This window comes from Camarhynchus parvulus, chromosome 6 (genome assembly GCF_901933205.1).
Source record: "Camarhynchus parvulus chromosome 6, STF_HiC, whole genome shotgun sequence".
NCBI classification, from domain to species: Eukaryota; Metazoa; Chordata; class Aves; order Passeriformes; family Thraupidae; genus Camarhynchus; species Camarhynchus parvulus.
In genome coordinates, this window is record NC_044576.1 from 765241 (window position 1) to 785109 (window position 19869).

A 19869-nucleotide genomic window follows, 5' to 3' on the forward strand; every position below is an offset into this window, starting at 1 on the left:
AAGTAATTGTTTGGATGGGTGAGCATTCCATAGGGAAATCTGCCTTTTGCTCAGAGTGATTCCAGTGAGCTCCTGTCCCTTCAGACCCACAGGTCAGCATTACTGCACTGGGCTGAACCCTGGCAGACAGCTAACACGTGTCAGCTCTGTGCCCCAACTCCCTGGTTCCTATCTCCTCACCCTGGCTACATATCTCAAATAAAAACAAATTCTGTTGGGTGGCTGCAGCTGAAAAACAACAACAACCACCCCCTCCCTCGCACTTTGGCAAGTGAATAAATGGCAGACCGTGGCAGAGTTAACAATAGCATTGCAAAATCCATTCCTGAAGCACTGGGAAATGCTTTGAGAATGGAAGAAGCCAATAAAGCTGTGTGTGGCAAACAATTTTGCAAGCTGGGCTGATGAGGCGTGCCTGGCTCAGTGGAGAGGCAGCTCAGACGTGTCGCCTGGACAAAACCCATGAGTCAGCACAGGGGCTGGGCCCCAGAGGCAGTGCTGAGCTGGGTCAGAAATCCTTCTCAGCTCTTTGATGTAACCTCGTTTACCCCTCCTCCATCCATCAAAATGGATCTGTCCTCGTCAGGAGAGCCCATCTCTGCTCATCATCTTTCTACACCTCTAAGTGAGGCGAGATGTCTCACCTTTGGTCCAGGAGGCCCAGGTAAGCCCTGTGGATAAAATCAAAACAGACACTGGGGTTGGAAAGTGTGACATTACATGGACAGCAGGGTGATGGGGGGATGCTGGCTGGTTTGATTTGAAACACCCCTTAGAGATTTGCACTGCTGAGCTCAAACATCCCCAATCTATTCTTCATGTAGATATCTTAGTGCATACACTCAAATAAACTTATGCCCACATCCCCCCAGGTTTGGTTCTTGCTCAATTTGAAGACTAAAATCTGCTTTGCCTTATGCATTATGCTCCAGAATCTTTTTTGTTTCTCTGGCTTGCTTGGGGAACTTGTTCCCAGCCCACTGCAGCTCTGGAGTAAATCAAGCATTTGCAGCTTCCTCTGGCAAGCTAAACAGAGAGAATGTATTAACAAACAAACCACTTGTGTCTCTAAATGAGAAATAACCAAACAATTTACCTGATATGAACCATGAAGCATACCAGACATACGTGTGTGTAAATATAAATAAACAAAATATCTATGCAGGAGCTGCCTGTGAGCAGGCAGGGAAGGAAAACTGCTCTAGATATGCTCTGATGCCTTTGCCACCTGCTTTGGCAATTCAGGTGTTTAGCCATCCTGTCCTTGGCTCCTCAGAGAGAGATGAAGATCTCTCAGAGAGAAATGTGGGTGCTGAGCCCTGTATCGTGTGGGGAGAGGTGCATTTGCCTCCAGGGATGAGAGCTGCTTTTCCTGCTAGCAGCCCTTGAAAACTCTAGGAGATGGAAGCTCCTTTAATTCCCAGTGGCTGCAGAGCCAGCATGGCACGCTGGCCCCTGCAGCTCCCAGGAACACAGCTGGATTCTCATACCCACCTTTCCATCTCTGCCAGGCTTTCCAGGTTCTCCTGCTCTGCCCTGTAGCAAGAGAGAGGTACATTAGCAGCACTCTCTGTCCTCTGCCCTGCCATTCAGCAGTGGTTTTATTTTGTAAGTGGTGCTTCTGCTCCCACCCTCCTCGGCTGCTTGCTAGGACAGGGACAGGACTTCAAAGGGGTGCCAGGGAGCACAACAATTACACCCCACGTGTTACTTCCTCCCCAGGGCCATCTGCAGGGGCTGAGGAGGAGGAAATGAGCCTGGTGTCACCCCCTGTGTGTCCAGATAGCAGCAGTGCCCAGTTCCCATCTCTGCCTTCCCTCTCACTCCCCTCCTTCCCCCAAACTTCTTCCTGTCCACACACCCACATTCTCTGCAAGCCTCCTGTCCTGGCTATCTCAGCTTCCCAAGCAGCAACAGAGGCCAGAGGAAGCAGCCTGTGCCCTAGGGGATGGGGAAGCAGAAGGATTTCAGTTTTGGTAAGGACTTACAGGGGGTCCAACTGGCCCAGGACGTCCTGGGATTCCTTCGGGTCCTGCTGGTCCAGGGGGCCCTGGTGGGCCAGGGGGCCCCGGGGGACCTTGGATCCCTGCCTGGCCTTGCTCACCCTGCAGTTTGTAAAACAAGAGTTACAGCAGGCACAGCAAACCCTTCACACCACCCCCCTAAGGGCCCAAGGCAGGCCAGCCTGACTGAAGCAGAGGAGATAGAAGCAAGTCCCAGGTTACTGCCAGGAGAAGTTTCCAAGAGTGATGGAGAGCCCTGCTGAGGACACTGGGCTGCCTGGGAAGCAGGAGCCAGCACCCAATGGTTTGCAAAGACATCTGAGGTCACCTGCTCAGAGCTCCCTTCTAGAGGGATCTAGTGATGACAGAGCAGTCCAAAGAGACCTTTTTCTTAATTGAGACAGACAAGTAAAATTTATGTGTCAAAAACCAACATCTCTTGAGTCTCTGAGGAGGCTTTCCAAAGCACTTGACAGTCACATGTGAAGCAAAGCCTCCCGTGACGACACTGGCACTTCCAGGCAGAGCCACCTCAGCCAGTTTTCCCCCATACTCTGTTTGTTGGACAACACTCCCTCTGTTTCGCCAAGGACCAAAAGTAGAAATGCCACAAACCCCAAAGAAAATAACACGATCATCATGGCATTCCTGGAGCCCACCCAAGGCAGGCCCATGGACACCAGGCAGAGCCTGTTTTTCTGAGATTTAACAAGGCAGTGCCTGCTGAGCCACCTGCCATTTTCAGCTCTGTGAGATGGAGCTGTTTGAGCCAGCTCCTCCCCAGGCCCTCAGTGGCCACTCGGTGGCTGTGGCTCATGCCTTCAGCAATGTCATCTGGGGCTGCACGTGGCACCAAGCGGCACGGAGGAGACAGTGGGTTGGAAGCAGCACGTTTGAATACCAGACTGCTGATCTAGGATTGATGAATCCAGCTCCTAGGGCACTGTGGCACCCGTGCTAAGCTGTTCACTCACTAGGCTCACCTCCCTAGATAAAGAACCATGAGAGCCTACTGCTTGCTAGTGATCCAGTTCAAACCTGAAGAACTTCCCTTGGTGGATCCATGGGAAGCTAGAAACCAAACATGACTGTTTCTCAGTTAAAAGTCAGTGGGTGTGCAGTTGGGTCTCTGCTGCATTTATCCTCTTTAGAGCCTTACACACTGGAGGAAAATGCATGAAATCTGTCCCCTGCGTTCCTACCAAGTGCGCTGTTTATCCTGGCTGCCTTTCGTAAAACACGCAGATACAGGGATGTTTGCTTTATTTAGAATGATAAATGAAAGTAATAAGCTGCAAATTTCATCCTTTCTGCCATGAGCTCTATTTAAAAGAAAATTTCCAACGCGTGGGCCAGGCTCACGAGAAGCTGGGTCATGTGTGGAGCAACAGCCCTTTCCTTTCCTGTGCCTCACTGCCCAACCCTCAGCCCACGCTGGGAAGCCTGCAGGGCCAGGCAGGAGGGGTGCCCTTGCTTCTCCCCACTTTTAAAGAGGATCTTCATTCATCCTGTGGCCCTTGCAAAGGAATGAAGGTTCTTTTCTAAGCTTCCTTATCCTCCATGCTCAGTGCTATTCAACTGTAAATGGTCTCATAGCTTTTAAATATGGAAGGTAATTTGGATCTAATGAAGATGTTGGGAGGACACTAGAATATATTTCTAGATTTCCTCTTGCCTTGTCCTCTCATTCCACCTTCAAAGACTTCCCTCCCACTGCATCTTACAACACCCCCAGCATGGGTGCACCATGGGAAGGCAAAGGGGGCTTTGCTCATCTCATTTTGGCTCTCTCTCCTCTCTTCCCACCTCAGCTACTCTCTGCCAGCCCAGTCCGTGCTCCAAATTTAGGGCACTAAAATGCAGCATGGTGCTGGAACAAGGGTGCTGGCAGGGGACAGGGAGATGGGCAGAGCAGGAGCCCTGCCCCAGCTCAGGGAGTGGCTGGAAGGAGCTCACTCACCCCAAGTCCCGTTTGCATCACCCTCACTCTGCTGTCTTGGGCACAGCAGGCTTTGTGTAGGCAAGTGCCCATCCCTGCAGATCCCTAAACACACAAAGTGTTATCACCACATCATTATAGCCCCATTAATGTGCTCAGCACAGAAGGACCCCCACAGAGCTAAATGGACAGTAAGTGGATACAGTAAGTGGGAGATCAGGTGTCATTTTCCTCAGTTGTCATTCTATATTTTTAGCTGTCGACTGGAACAATTTTTCGGTTCTTTTAAAACACCAGCCAGTCACCCTGCCTGCACCCCAGCAATGCAGTGCTTGCTCAGCCTCCTCACAGAGGACCCCACTCAGCCCATGCTCAGCTAAGCCCCAGCCCTTGGGCAAAGCACTCCTGCTGATGTGCTCAGAGCTCAGGATTTTCCTCTCTCCAGCTGCTGGTGCTAACACCCATTCTGCAGCCTCACTGTTTTCCTTAGTACTCACAGGCTGGGCTCCTGGAATTGCCTGGTGCTGGCAGATCTGTAGGAGCAGACCAAACCCTGTTGCATTTAGAGAATGAATACAGCAAAGGCAAAACGGATCATGGCAGAACTCCGGTGAAGTTTTCCTCTGCGGACAGAGGGAATTTGCAGCCCTGGCTGACGACAGGATGTAGGGCAGCTATTCAAGTTTCCCACTTCATCCTGGAGAGGAACTTCAGCTTTCAAAGCCTTCCCAAGAGGTCAGTCCTTGGCCTGGCTCTCCAGACTGTCACTTTGAAGGGCAAACAGCGCAATCCATGGGGCTCTGTGTGGTGTGAGTGCTGAATCGATAGAAACTGAACTGAAACCACAGGCTCACGTCCTCGGGATTTGTCCAGAGCTGGGCAAGGACCACGCACCTCATGGTGAAGGTCTCTTGCTTCCTGCAGTTCCCTGCTGGCATCCAACTGTCTAGACAGGCAGCAGGGTGACAAAACCCAGGCACTTAATAAAGAGTGCCCAGCACACTTCAGCGGGGTAATTGCAGCAGTTTGTCCATACAGGAAAGCTAATCCCAATTGATGGAATGAGGGAGCATAAAGTGGGCTCATTAAAAGCCACATGAACTCTGACTATGGACACTCTTATTCACTATTCATATGTCCGTAATTCACTTTATGAATTCATTCCCAAAATAAACTGAACATGAATTATGGCCCTGGAAGCCAAAATAAATGTGTTTACACAAAGATTTAATGCAATTTAATGAAACTATTCTAAGAGCTTATTTAAACACATTTCCCCAAGTGCCTCAGACTAGACTAGCCCTTAGAAGAAGCGTTTGCCTATTCATTCATCTCAGTTAAATTTCACAGACATTAGATGAATTTCAGCAAGAGGCTTCCAACCTCTTCTGGAGATTGAATATGCAGGAACTGACTCCTTAAGGGAGGAGGCTGCTTGTCGACAGCCCCAAGAACAGCTTCATGGCCCATTTCTTTCAGTCCAAAAATCTGGCTTCACTGCATTTCTTTTTAGCAACATTATCACATCAAAGGTTTCCTCTGCTTTAAAGAAAGTCCCTCAGCTCTGCCTGAAACTCTTGGAAAGCCCTCTGTAGGGGAAGAAAGACAGGTAGCAAGCTGATTAATTGCAAGCATTGGGATAAGCTCAGAAACAGGCAACAAGGAGGAGAAGTCTACCTGGAAAGTGCGTCTCTTTATGACCGGAGGTGGAGCCAGCCGCACTGAATTGAGGAGAGGCAGCAGCTGAAGAAGATCAAACCAGAAGGTCACAGGGCAAAGGAGGCCATGAGGGCATGGAGAGTCAGAGAGCAGACAGGGCAGAGACAAGAGAAGAGGGGAACAGAGAGATTGCCATGAAAATGAAGCCTGGCAGGTGAGCAGCGTGGGGCAGGTACCTGCTGGCAGACCTCTGAGCTCCTGGTGCTGCTCACAGGGGCACCCACACCAGGGGCCAGCCTGGCAGGTGTGGGGTGCCCACTCAGCATCCCAGTGTCCCCACTGCACAGAGCTTTCACAGCTCCCTCTGCCTGGAAACAGAACTGAGCCAGGGGGTTTCTGACTCAGCTCTGCTGATCTCCTTAGGAAGCGCTCACTGCAAGGCATCCTCGCTGGCTCTGCTGGGGTGTCCAGCCATGGGACTGTTTCTCTGAACTTCTCATCATCATCAGATTTGGGGCATCTATCCCAAATTTTCCAAGTGCAGTTTTCTAGCTCTCTTACAGAAACTCAGTGTATCTCCAGGCATCTATCAGAATTACAATTTTCTCCAAGTTTTCCAAGCGCGGTTTTCTAGCTCTCTTACAGGAAACTCGGTGTATCTCCAGGTCTCATCCTCCCTCCAGGTGTGGAAGGGAGCAGAAAAGGCTGGCTGGGGTCAGCACAGAAGTCCTGGCCTGGTTCACTTAACTTGGCAGACACAACCACCATGGCCAAGGGACAAGACCAGGCCTTGGAGCTGGACACCTAAGTAGGGCATTGCCCTGGCAGCCTGTGCTTTGTTTTTCCTTGCTCAACAGTATCATCACCTTCTGACTACTTATAGCCAGGAATGCTGCCTTAGGGCACAAAGCTGACCCGGACACACAGAAATCAAATGCACTAAAGCTCAGGAGCATTTGTTCATCCCTTTGCTGTATCCAGTTTCCACTTGCATGCACGCTGCTGTCACCCTGGCACCCACCACGTCGGCTCCAGGCCCAGGAATGCTGCTCTGGCCTGATCCACTTTCCTGTTCCTATCAGTTTTCCATTGAAGCTGCTCTTGATTTACATAGGGAGAAGTGAGAGAGCCTTTCTGTGCTTGGGCACAAAAACCTGCCCATGAGTGACATTTCCCCACGTGAGCTGAGCACTCAGATCCCAGAGGTGTGCCCACAGGTGTCCCACCACAGAAACCATACACTTCCAAGGAGCACATTTTATTCCCTTTTGACATTGTACCTCATGTGTGCAGTGAAAGCCAGGATCCAGTCCTGATGCAAAGAGAAGCAGTAACCCAATTTTGCAGCATCATGATTAGGTGGTTGTGCTCAAATGCACTGATCCAGACAGGCACAAGCTATCACTCCAAAAGCAGTGCTGCTGGAAATTCAGCTGGGCTGATTTTACCCAAAGGCAAACCTCCCCTTTCTAAAAGACAGTGCAGGAGGCCCCTTAGCTCAGGAGAGCCAGCTAAGCTGGCCTTGCCTGGCTGCTTAAGTGCTGAAGGGTATCTGAAATACCATACAGCTTACAGGGAAGCTGAGGGAGGATGCTGGAAAGGATAAGGAGGAATATGGAAAGAACCAGTCCTGAAAACAGGCAAGACAAGACCCTGCAATGGATTCAGGTGAGAAGAAATCTGAAGGCACTTCCACCCAGCTCCTGCCCTGCCCTCTCTGTGTTCCAGTGGGAAGTTTTTTCAGAAGGCAGTGTGCAATATTGGATTTGCAGCCTCGAGCCTTTGCATCAGAACTGGATCCCCTGAGAGCACTACCCACAAACCTTCAGCGTAAGGATCTGGTTAGAGCGCAGGGCTGCAAGTGTGGTACTTAGGTACTCCTGGGGACAGGGAACACACACCAGACAGAAAGGGTCAGATACACAAACAGCATTTCTGAGAGCCAACACAGATGGTCCCCCCGTTTCCCTGAGTGGCCCTTGGCAGCAGCTTGAGGGGCCCTCTCACCCTGAATGGGCAGCACCAATGCATGGGCTCACCCCTCACAGCAGTGCAGGCCACACAGACCCACAAAAAAAAACAGGAATCTACAAGAACCAAGGCACATATCCTAACCTTGTATTTCCTTCCTAAGAAAACAAATATTAAACAAAACTGAAACAATATCCCCGGTTTGTCAGGATGCTGGTTTTCATTTCCTCACCTAGAACATCTGACAAAGAGCCTTATCAAACAGAAAAGCAAGAATAACTTGCAATTCTGTCAGCAGTGTCACATTTCTGCAACAAGGCCCATCCCAATTTTCATTCAGGGAGGAAGAAAGAGAACTGCACCTTCTGCTGGCTGGTCTGTGCCTCTGGCTCCCTGAACTTGCAGTTCAGGACAGCCTGTCCTTGAGTTGATCTGAGGACAGTCACCCTTCCCGTGAGCGTGTCTCAGCCATGAACAACTCATGGGCTTTTTATAATGTTGAGCTTGGTGCCTCATGAGACCAAAAGTATCTCCATGAGAGGCAAGGAAACACTGCCAGGATGTGAGGCTTTGAACCCGCCCTTTTCCTGCAGCTCACCAGCCACCCTACAACCCTGACCCACCAAACCAGTGCGCCTGAGCCCAGCCTATTCCCAGGGATGCACCAGCTCCCTTCCCAGTGCTGCTGTGGGTCCTGCCACTGCTTTTCACCTTGAGCACTGGGGACAGTCAGAGCCAAGGGCTGTAACAGGAACTCAGGACACTGCTCGGGTGACCAGTGTTGTTGGCTTCTTTTTAACATAACAATCCAGTGAGCTGCTCACTAAATAAACACAGCTGAGCGGCTGTTATTGCACGGGGACTGGCACTTCCCCACAGCCCCTTCTCCCTTGCTGCCAGCCCAGCTCTCTCTGCAGTGGCTCTGCTGCTCCAACCCTGCTCCCTCCGGGCCAGGGACCAGAGCCCAGCTGATTATCCAGAGGCCCATCAAAAATAAACAGAAAGCTCTTAAGCTTGTCTCCCTGTACACCCAGATTACAAATTCCAGCCACTTCATATGATGTCGTTCCAATGCATTTCCAGTGGATTTTCAGCACTCTGGTTGTTTTTAGAACTGGTTAAATCCCCTCAAACCCCATGATGTTCTCTCTCTACTCTTGGCTGCAGCACATGCTGGCCAGGCCAAGATGAAGGAGCAGGTGGGGCAACATCCTGGGCTTTCATTAAACAGTTGCTGGCATCAACGCTCCCACTCAGCCTCTTCCCTGCAGGCAGATATTCCACCAGCCTTGGGGACCAACATGGGGACCAGCTCACTGGGGAGCTGACAGAGCAGTGCAGGGTCACCCTCAGCAGGGAGCATAGCCCTTCCCCTTGTCTCTGTGCAGGGATGACACCAGCGTGAGGGAGAAGAAAAAGGGAAGAATGATGATCGCGTTTTCCCCAGGTCTTCCAGGAAGACAGCACAGAGCCAGTGCAGCAGCTCAAGGCATGAGTGGGTGACCTCTGCTCCTCCAGAACCCCCAGGTTTCACTGGGTTTTGGGCTGAGGACCTTCCCCTCTCCAGCACAAAGCACAGGAGAGTCTCCAGGAAGCAGAGCTGACAGGGGTCAGCTCTGGTGGGCAGGAAGAGACAGACCGGAGAGCCAACATCCCTCCTGGAAAACCTTATCTGCAGCTTTTCTGCGAAACACATCAATCAGCCCAGCACTGCCCCGGGGGCCCAGATGACGCATCTTGTTAATGGAACGATCCCTACCTCCGACAAAAAGCCATTCAAACGAAGGAGGATTAACATGCAGGAAGGCACGGGACAGAGGATAATAACGCTAATGACTTACCCTGTGCGGGTACTCTGCACACTGACCCTGTGAAAGAAGGGGATTAAAAAGGAAAGAGTTTAAAAAACAAACAGAGGCGACCAAAATAGGCACGCAGGGTCAGCCGCAGAAGGTGTAAATCATTGGGACTCTATCAGACTCAGTGCAGCTATGCCAATTTGCACCCGATAAGCACCCTGCCTCCTGTCCCCATCCCCTGAGCCCTCTGCTCTCGGGACTCCTCACTCACAGTCAGATCAAGCAGCACCAAGTCCCTTCCTCACTTTTAGCAAGGCGCCCACTGAAATTACCTTCTCTCCTTTTTGTCCTGGGGGTCCCTGTAAGAGAAAAGTGATCAAAAAAGGCCTCAGTAAATGAGGGAGTTCAGCGAATGCAAGGGGAAAGGGATTAGGGGGAGAGATACTTACAGGCTGTCCCCTGGGACCTGCAGCACCCTTTAAAGAAACACAGAATTTAACAGGGGATGTTTTTCCATTTACAGTGACAAAAAGCGTATGGAGTAGGTGAAAAACTGAGCTTTTAAAAACAATTGTGAAGAAAATTCTCAAGAGAGATCCGGGTTCCCTTTGTTACTCTGGAGGAGTGAAAAATGCACACATGCTCTGGCTGCACCACAGGGGGGAAAAATTAAAAGGACAGGGGAAAAAATCATGGGGAAAACACACCCTTATTGTTCCCAGGACCTCAGCTGACAGCATCTCCTCAGCCATGCTCTGGGATGGAACCAGAGGCAGCCAGGACTGAAGCCTGAGCTGGGATTGTGCAACAGGGGAGTGGGGAGGGGGATCTTCAACATGTGCTTGCCAGAGGGCTATGCTGACACTCGGGCTCAAAAAACAGAATTACAGAATTAGCAGAAGAAAACCTTCAACACTTTGGTGAGCGAAGGTGACTACAGGGCCTCTCTCTTGACATGCTCATATTTGGGATTTCATTATCAGAGATGTCAAGAGGAACAAGACGGCATTTGGGCTTCCATAAAGTGCAGTCTAAGTTTGTCATTTTCCACCAAAAGCATTTTAGTGTGATGCACATATGAAACAGAGCTTCAAGGGGGTGGGGGGGAACCACATTTAATACAAAAAATATGCTTTTTTTTGGTTGTTGTTAGATAAGTTGAAAGCTGCCAGATGGGTTTTCAGAAATCTTTCCATCAACTTTTACTTGTCCTATGAGGCCAACCACAAAAAATGTCAGCTCCCAGAATATATTTAAAGAACATAATTGCAAAGTGCAAGGAAAACACATCCCATGCCTAACTAGAGAGTTGCTGTTGTGACATGATGAATGTGCTAGCCATAATGCAAAAATTACAGACATGCATCCCAGCCCTGCTATTATGAAGTTACAGAATTAGGGATGCAGCTAGTGCATCAGCTGAGGTAAGATTGCTACCCTGCCCCTGAGCTTGTTTCCAGCTGAGGCCCAGCATCATTGCAAACCAACCCATCACCCACAGACAAACATATGTATTTTTACCATCTCTCCTTTCTGTCCAGGATGCCCCTGTAAAAGAAAGGAAACACACATCAGCTTTGGCCACTGCACACTCTAGATGATGTTGATTTAACAGCTTCTGCTGAGTGAAGTGTGTGTTCCCAGAGCAGTACAAGAAAAGTGCTGCCACATTTCTCTTGGGAGTGAAGTTCCCCATGGCAAAACCAGGAAATCAGAAGCCAGAGGTGTGAGCTACCAGCTCCTTCTCCGCTGCAGCACTGGAGGAGGGTGGTGGGGAGCCTGGCTACATGGCTGCCACATGGAGCTATGGCTTTCATGCCCACTGGGTTCATGGAGAAGTCTCTTGTTTGTGCCCAGCTCTGAAGGATGGGAAGAATTCGGGTTTCTACTGCAAATCTCTAAGGACAGCATGGAGGTCTCACAGAGGTCTTTAGGATCCTTCCCTCCTCTACTGCAGCATTTTGGCTCAACAGCAAAGAGAAAAAGCTGTTGGCTAAGGCAGGGGGCTGATACCTTGGGGATCTGCTCTGCCTGTCTGATTCTGGGTGGGAGTGCCTGCTAAGGCTTTCCCTGCAGCAGCCAGGCAGCTGCACTTGTGAACTGCTAGTTTATAGATTTACCTAGAAAGGAACAGGCCATACTCTGCCTTCCTTCATCTCCTGACTCCTGTATCTCCCCCAGGGCATCTGTGGCATCCTCCTGCCTGCCAACCTCCTGATTTTCTTTTAATCCATGCATGTGCATGGCACTGCAAAACAATCCCCTTCAAACACAGGGTGTAACACCCAGGCTGCAGCCCAGTGAGACCAGCAGGAGGCAGGGCAGAAGCCTGCAGAGGAGTTCTCTGCTTACCGGTTTGCCATCCAAGCCAATAGGGCCCTGAAATAAAAGAGGAAAAATGATGAGAAATGCTTTCCCCATGGATGGTGTCTGTCCATCTTGTCCATCTGCCCCAGGAAGCACTGTGTGCCACAGGACTGCATGGGCTGGGGTGACGTGAGGTGACTCCCTGACCTCCTGTCCAGTCCTGGCAGGTCCCTGGCCCACTGAGAACCAGCCCAGATTTCAAACTGCTTCAATGTGCTCCAGCTCACTGTCAGCACATTTCAGCAGCAATGCTGGACACATGAACAGAAACAAGGAGGCATCCATAGTCAATTTGCAAAAAATACCAATCAGAATTTAAAATTTTTCAGTGTTGGGTAAACTAGCTGAACATCAGTAGTTTTCTCAAGACTTTGATTTGAAAGGGCACCCACCTTTGGGGGAAGAGGAATTTCTGCAAGTGATAGAATAACAGAAGTGCCTCAGGGAAGAGGTGACATACAGCTCAGCACATTTGCTGAGAAACAGGCTCCACAGAGCTGTCCACCCAGCACTTTCTCATGAGCTGGGCTGATTTGTTTTCTGCTCCTCCAAAAGCCAAAGACCACAAGGGCCTGGAGAGATCTGCTTCTCCTCAGCCCAGGGGCAGCTCCCAGCCCCCCTGCCACAGCAGGCAGAGCTGTGGAGCCCGGGCAGACAGGGGGAGGCTGCCAATTCCTCCCAATTTCCAGGGGTGACAGTCCCCCCTGCAGACCTGCTCTGGCACATCCTGGAGCAGCAGCTGAGCTGCCTGGCCAGAGCAGGGATGTGGGGGGTGTTGCTGTTTGCCCCAGGCTTCCTAGCTGTCCAGGATAAATGCATATGAATAAATAGCAACTGTTGGAGCTCTTCAGCAGCCTCAGTGCTTCACAGAGTGCTGCCAGCAACTGTAGGATTGAAATGAAATTTGCTTTGTGCTCTCCTGGGCATTATCTCTGTTCCCTTGCAACTGTGCTGGAGAAGAATTCCCCCTCATGTCCTTTCCCTTTGGCATGACCTGGGTGTTCAGCCCAGCACAGTCCCCAGCTGACCCTCAACAAGCAGGGCCTTTTTTGGATCCTTTTTTGGATCCCAGGCACTTGCTGCTATTGGAATCTCATCTAAAAGCTCAATTAAAGTTGGAATTTCCCCTACCTAGGGGTTGTTTTCTTTGTTTGGGATAGGGGTATTTCTTAGGATGATTTTCTTTTACTGAACAGATCTGGCTTTAACTTTGTTATTTTAACACTTGGGGATTTTTTAGAATTAATTTCCTTTCAGAGTCGTGTGGTTTGGTTTAGTAGGGTTTTTTTTTCTCCCTAAGTATTGTTTAAAAGAAGAAAAGAAGTAGCAGAAAAACAAATGAAGAAAAAACTGCTTTTTCCAGTGATATCAGATCAGGTCATTGGTTTCAGGAAGAAATGATGAGACACAGCAAGCACTTATGAGGCTTCCTAGTGGTACCACACATCTGTACCTCATAAATTCAGAGTTACACTTACCGGGAATCCAGGAAAACCTCTTGTTCCAGGCTGTCCCTGGGAAGGATGAAACAGAGACAGCACTTTAGAGGAACTCAAATGAATTTTGATGGATCCTAAGTCCTCCCTACAGAGTCTTTCCTCCAGCCTCTGACCAATTATCCTACAACTCTCTGAAGAGCTACCCAATTCCCCTCCAAGGGGAAAGTGTCTTGGGAAGGAGGGGAAATCTCTCATCCCCACTCCAATTTGTACAGGGCCAAGAAAAGGCTGGAGCAGCTCCAGTTTGGATTGCAGGCAGTTTCCTTTAAGTTTCTACATTAATTAAATGGGTGTCCCTAGCCCATATGTTAGGCTTTTGGAGTATATTCCAGAGGCTGAGCTCATTTTATGGCAGTTCTTGCTGCCATAAACCTGAGATGTTTAATGCAGGGTGCTGTTCTGTGCAAGACAAGCCTTGCAGGTCACTGGTGTCTAAATACAACCATCCCTCTCCTCCTCCACCCCTCATATCTCAGCTCATTCATTTTCCTCAGAAATAATTCTGGAGATGAGATTTTTTTTTTTTCTCTTCTGTTTCTTTTTATTTTTATCCTCTGAGAGCTAAGACAAAAAGGAGAGTTAGGCTGTGTGATGAGAGGAACATGAGCACCACAACTATTCCCCCTGCCCCTTCCTGGCTAGCTAGCTGTGGCTACCAGTTTGGGATCAGGTACAGCAAACACTGCCTTGGGATGTGTTTGGCAGCTTCTTCATCCCCTACTTAAGAACACCAACAAAAGAGAAAATGTGCTGGCTGCTAATTTTTCGTAGCTCTTCAATTTTTGGGGCTTGTGACATCCCAGGTCACAGTTACTGTAGCTTTGTTGGTATCCAGAGAAGATACCACTTCATTTAGGGATTTTTCAATCTGTTTAAAAAAGAAAAAGGTCAGGAAGCATATGGTCCATCTGGCCCAGACTTCAGCAGATCTTGAAGCAGTCTCATGTAGACAGAAACAGCCGGATGAGGTAAATCCTGTGCCACGCTCATCAGCTGACCACTGTGGCATCCTGCCTACCCTGAAAGCTGGGCTGGGATGCCAAAATGCCCAGCTTCCTTATGTCTTCTCTCATTTTGGGGAAAAAAAAGCTTTCTTCAGCAATTTGAACTACCATGACTGGAGAGCTGGAGCCCCACAGCAGTTACCTAGGACAGAGCTGGGCATAAACAGGGTGCATCTCTGCCTTAGCTAGAGTGATCCCATGTGGTGCTGAGGGAAGAGGAAGGAGGAGATGGGGCTCCTGAGCTGTGAGGCTGAGGTTTGCCACAGTGAAGCAGTAACAATCCTTTGGGAGATCTCAGAGTTGCACTGATAGGGAAAAACTTCACCTTCAGGTAACATCTCCAGGCACCCTCTGTCTGCAGAGAGACTCAGTGAGGGTTTACCCCTGCAGAGGATGGGCCCAAACAGCCTCTTTGCAGGGTTTGAGGGATGCCCCCACCACAGAATCCCTCACGTTGCACTGAAGAGTTCTGGTTTGCTACACAATGCTAGCAGGACCTAAGCACATTTGCACTATTTATTTCTTTAGTTCTGCAAAGTTGAACTTGGTCAGCTTTGCTTTGCAAGATACACACAAAACCACCTGGCCCTGTTGGCCAGTGACCAGGAGGGAAGATAGGCTATAAATTAAAGGATCTGTCCACTGCTGGCTTCTGAAAAGGCAAGAAGCAAGAAGATCCTAGCCAGAATTCTGGTTCCCTGTTGGACACCTCCCTGACAAAAAGTGCTAAAAAAAGAATTAGGGAGAAAACCTGGAAATGGTGCAATTTGGCTTCCTCTGTAGACTACAGACTGCTGCTTCTTTCTCCTTGGAGGACAGCAGGATGATTTGCACGGTATCACGCCAAGACAACAGTTCAGCAGCGAGCCATTCCAAGAGACTGTTTTTGTTGGGTGGCTGGTTTTCCTTGTCTCCTTTTCAAAATGTTGATTGTATGAAGTATGTAATCCTGGGAGCTGCCAAATCATGGAGGCCGTCTGTTTCTGCCACTATTGGTGCACTGTCCCTCTCTGGCCAGGAGTTAAAGCAGCTCTGAGCTCCGGCAAAAACTTTAACCTCCAAACAAAAATCTGGAAACTATTTGTCATCCCACATCTTTCCGAGTGGCCCCTTGGCCAGGGTTTCCGTGTTTGTCTTCAGTGCTCAGCCATCCTTTGGACCTATCACCAGCTCCCCAGGAAACTGGATCATCTTCACAGTAGGCTTTGCAGGGGGAAAGTGTAGAGTTGGGCCAGTCCTGGCACCTCAGGGCTTTGACTGGTGTAGGCAAAACCCCATTTTTGATACCATTTGCCACCTAATTTTTCTGCTGCTTTAAAGATGCAACGTGTTCTGCACTTTCCCAAACAGCAGCAAGGCAGACAAAATTGTCCTGCAGGCCAGGCACGTGTCCTTCAATAAAACTGTCTCCTTTGAAGGACCTACACGAACAGGACCTGATGGCTTTTCTCTCTGATTATTATAATTACGCTGTTCAGAAGGCTGAGAGCCAGAGCTTGTGAGAAACAGCAAAAGCAACGGGGCACTTACCCTCCAAAATCTGCTGTTTGTGGAGCAGGGTGGTCTTGCTCAGAGCTTGGCTTGAGAGACTTGCCAGCCCTTCTTCCTTGGCTGGACACGTGGCCAGGGACCATCTGCTAGGCATAAAACCCTTGGGGAGACCCATTTGGGTCCTGGGCTTTGGTTCTGTCACTTCTCAAACTGCAGCATCCCCGGCAGGTGGGCCTGGGGACCGGCAAAGCTGTTTTTTATTAGAAACACTTGTCATGGGGCTTTTGGGAAGTTAATTGGAAAGCCAGATGTAGCCAAGTGTTTGCACTGCCTGGGTCTCTCTCACTTGACCTCGGCTGTGAAACAAAGGCTGCCAGCAGCCCATCCTCTCTGCAGGTCAAGGACGGTGCTCTTCACAGGTTAATCAAAATCGGAAGTGCCCACTGGGAGGGAGAGAATTGAATCTCCAGGTCTTTTTTCATGGAAATCTCCGGTGGAGGCTGTGCAGGGATGGAGTGGAGAGGTCTGGCTGCACCCACACAAAAGCAGAGGCTTGATGGCTGAGCCACAGTGCAAGAAGCATCCAGCATTTAGGGCATGTAAACACTCCAACCCTTCACCCTGGTCTTTTTTTATGGCCCGGTCCTTGCAAAAAGTTTTGTCTGGCTGACTCATTGCACCTTGTAGAGACACTTTTACTGGAAGAGGGGCAAAATCCTGCCTTTTCTCAGCCAGATAAGCAGTGACCATGCTGACAAAGAGCTTCCAAGATTTTGGGTACATGACAAAGACCTCTGAACTATCCTTTGGCTTTGTGAGCTCCCCAGTCACTGGCTTAGCTCTGATCCTGCTCTTCAGAAAAATCAGGGGGCTTGTTCCCTACTGATTAAACCAAAGGCTGAAATCAGCCAGGCAAAGGGCAAATTTTCTCCAAAAGTGATAGCAGCCCTGTTGCAAAAAGGAAATACGTTTCTTCCTTTTAAATGCAGGACTTTGGTTTCCTTGCCAAGGGAAGGCTTCCTCATCTGTCCTGGAATATGAGCTATAATTTCATTATATATAGTATATAATAGCAGTATAAAACCAAGGCTGGCTCAGCATGGGAACCACATTATACAGGGTTTTTGCTCTTTCCAGCTGATGCTGAGTCTTAATGCCCCTCCTAAGGCTTTCCCAGTAGCTTGCCCACATCCTGCATCAGACAAAAATAGAGAGAAAAGTCACTTACGGGCGGGCCACGGGGCCCGATGATGGACATGCCAGCTTCTCCTGGAGCACCCTGCAGAGAGACAAAGCAGAGGACACGGGTGAGAATAGGAGAGGAAAGCACAAAGACAACTATATTCCTGTCAAGACTGGGGTTAAATGTGGGTGCCTTAGGTGTGAGATCTTCAGGGCTCATGGGGCAGCTGCTGTTCTGCCTCTCCCAGCTCCTGCCTGACACTTTGGGAAAAAAGATGTCCTTGAGAGCTGCTCATATGTGCCAGAAAATGGAAGCTGCACAGCAAGGAGAAGTATAAACACATAAAACACACTTTCTGGCAAAACAGATGTTCTGCCCCATTGCAAGTGTGAAAGATGGCCTGAAACCCTTTCTGTTTCCTTCCTGCGAGTTCCAGGAGGGTTGTGTCCTGCAGAAGAAAGAAAAAGAGAGATGTGCTGGGCTCCAGGGAAAGGGGAGCTGCAGGCAGCTCATCTGGTTACTCCAGAAATGCCTCGCTTGTGTATGTCTCAAACTCAGTTGAGATGTGGATGAAAACAAAGCAAAGTGCTTGCTGGAAAAGGAAACAGCTGCCTCTCCAACTCCCAGCCACCCACAGCGTGTGATGGGCAGGACAGGTCACTCTCTTTGGAAACATGATGGATTCCTGAGAGGCAGCTCCAGAAGTGCCCAGGGCTGAGGAGCTTTGGGACAGAGCATCCCATAAACCAAGCAGCCTGCAAGAAAGCAAAGCACTCTGAAAAACAAAGCTATGGACTGCCAAAGACTTAGGGCTCTCAGGGAGGCCTCTGGGGCAGCAGGGGCAATTAGGAGTGATTTTTTTTCCATTGTTTGTTTGTATCTATCTGCTGTCCCTTCATGAAAACTTTGGCAAGAAACAAATACAAGGATATGCAGAGAAAAAAGCAGAATGGTTTCAGGTGGGAAATTCTGGTCTGTTGGATGTTGGTTGGCTCCAATGAGCAAACAGTGAACACAAGGATGAAGAATCTCTATCCTACTTTCCCTTTCCTTGTTGTGTTTTTCTATTATGAAGAGGAGCAAATGGGTCTGGTATGGTATTGCATAGATGACCTTCCTTGTCAGGTAAACATCCCTACCTTTCCTAATTTCTACACATTGTTATTCAATTATTTGCAAATCCCAAACACCTCCATTTCCCTGCTCTCCCAGAGGGAGGTACTCACAGCTCTGGGGAAAATATACTAACACTGAAATGCCAGAAAAAGGCCAGCAGTAGGATCACCTGAAACCAGTACTTAATGGTGGGTACAAATCTCACTCACTGCACAGCACACAGTCTGTGAGATGGTGTCCCACAGACCATGAGCTTTCCTCAGGAGGAAGAGGCCCCACCATGTCAGAAACAGGAGCGTGCCATGCCACTTTTATTCCTTGCTCCCACCTGCACCAGGGATCAGGCTAACCTGGGAGGCAGAGGGGACCTGCAGGTTGGCTGGGGCAAGCAGAGCTGCCAGAGGGGGAGAAAGTCAATGGTTAAAATCCAGGAAGCCTTGAAGGAAGCCCTGCATGTGCCCACTGGCTCTTAGGCTGTTAGTAAATTGTCATAAACAAGAAACACAGCATCTTTGGAGGCTGAGTGGCCTGGAAGGAATTTGGGAAATATACTTGCACTGACACGGAAGATGGGGCAGCCCAGGGGTGTGGAAGCCCAAAGCTGGCTGCAGTGGCCATGACTGTGACAGGGGAGCTGGGCTGGCCCTGGAAGAGGACATTTTGGGGATGCTAGAGGCTACAAGAAGCTGACTCACCTTCTCTCCAGATTGCCCCTTTAGTCCCTGCGTCAGTGGCAGCCGTCACAGCCACATGCAAGAGGGTGCAGGGGAGAGAGAGAGAAAGGAGAGAGACACAAACACAGGCGTCAGAGGCAAAGGCACGCTCTGCCCCCCACAACCCTGGCTATGGGGCTGGCACCAGCAGGGTGGCCTCAGCTCCTGCCCCACTCCTCTTCCCCATCCTCACCAGGGGATGCCTGAGCAAGGAGCAGCTCCAAAATCCAGCCCTCAGCCAGGCATGCCATGGCCCCCTTTGCTCAGGGCAGCTGCCAGTGGCAAGCAGGGGTGCGTGTTAGGAAACCCAGGGTTAGCAAGCCCAGCTGGTGCACCAGGTGGCAGCGGGAGACACCCAAACAGGGGGATGCTGAACCAGAGGAGGGCCTGGATAGGACAGCAGGTGAAATGGAAACACCCCCCAGCATGTACGTGGCTTGCAGGGCTGGTCACCCTGCTGAGACCAGGGGAGCCCCTCAGGTACGGGGCTCAGGGAGAGTAGTTTTGCTCCAACTGACAAGGATTATCCTGAAAGCCACCCCCAAATCCTGGGGGCTGGAAGAGAATGGGAAGGATAAGGCACACAAAAAAGGGTTTGACTTACCGGCCGCCCAGGGATTCCCATCGCACCTTTGTCCCCCTGGCAATTAAGGCAAAAATCAGAGGGAATTGGTAACTGGTCAAAAGCAAGGTTATAAAACAGCACAACTGAACAGCAGCACAGCAGCAGCTTCACACTGTGGTGCAAGTGTCCAGGGATTTTGAGAGGGAGAAAGTTAAAGAGTAAAATGTGTTTGCGTGTGCCCAAACCTGTCTTTAGAATGTGTGAGGCACCAGCTCATTTCCACATATGACAAACCCACACATCTCACAAGAGAAATTACATACAGCAATTTAGGCAGCAAAAGGAGGACAGGAGTCTCCAGTCAAACAAAGTACTATCCCTATTTCCAACACTTCATAAAATCCAGGTCCTGGGAACTGGCTTTCCGCAGTGGCCAACTGTCACATTTTTCTCTTTCTTGACCAAAGTCATCTGGGTGTTAGCTATTTATTTATAGAGTTATCACTTTAAAACACAATTCTTTTAGACTTAAAAATACTGTCCTGTCCAGAAACAAGAGA

The 19869-nt window shown here is 49.7% G+C and overlaps 1 protein-coding gene across 12 annotated transcripts in view; it reads right to left on the minus strand.

The window, feature by feature from the left end:
• COL13A1 (collagen type XIII alpha 1 chain) overlaps nt 1-19869 on the minus strand; it is a 90311-nt gene that overhangs the window by 38145 nt on the left and 32297 nt on the right. For 10 of the 12 annotated variants that reach the window (XM_030951435.1, XM_030951432.1, XM_030951430.1 and 7 more), the window contains 13 exons: nt 19349-19384; nt 18727-18753; nt 16961-17011; nt 13217-13252; nt 11724-11750; nt 10893-10919; nt 9821-9847; nt 9704-9730; nt 9414-9440; nt 5620-5685; nt 1989-2105; nt 1495-1536; nt 645-671 (listed from right to left, as the gene is read on the minus strand). In XM_030951435.1, coding sequence (XP_030807295.1) covers nt 645-671; nt 1495-1536; nt 1989-2105; nt 5620-5685; nt 9414-9440; nt 9704-9730; nt 9821-9847; nt 10893-10919; nt 11724-11750; nt 13217-13252; nt 16961-17011; nt 18727-18753; nt 19349-19384 — 537 coding nt within the window. Of the gene's footprint in view, nt 1-644; nt 672-1494; nt 1537-1988; nt 2106-5619; nt 5686-7424; nt 7482-9413; nt 9441-9703; nt 9731-9820; nt 9848-10892; nt 10920-11723; nt 11751-13216; nt 13253-16960; nt 17012-18726; nt 18754-19348; nt 19385-19869 lie in introns of all 12 variants that reach the window. The other 2 variants (XM_030951433.1, XM_030951429.1) reach the window with 1 other exon arrangement.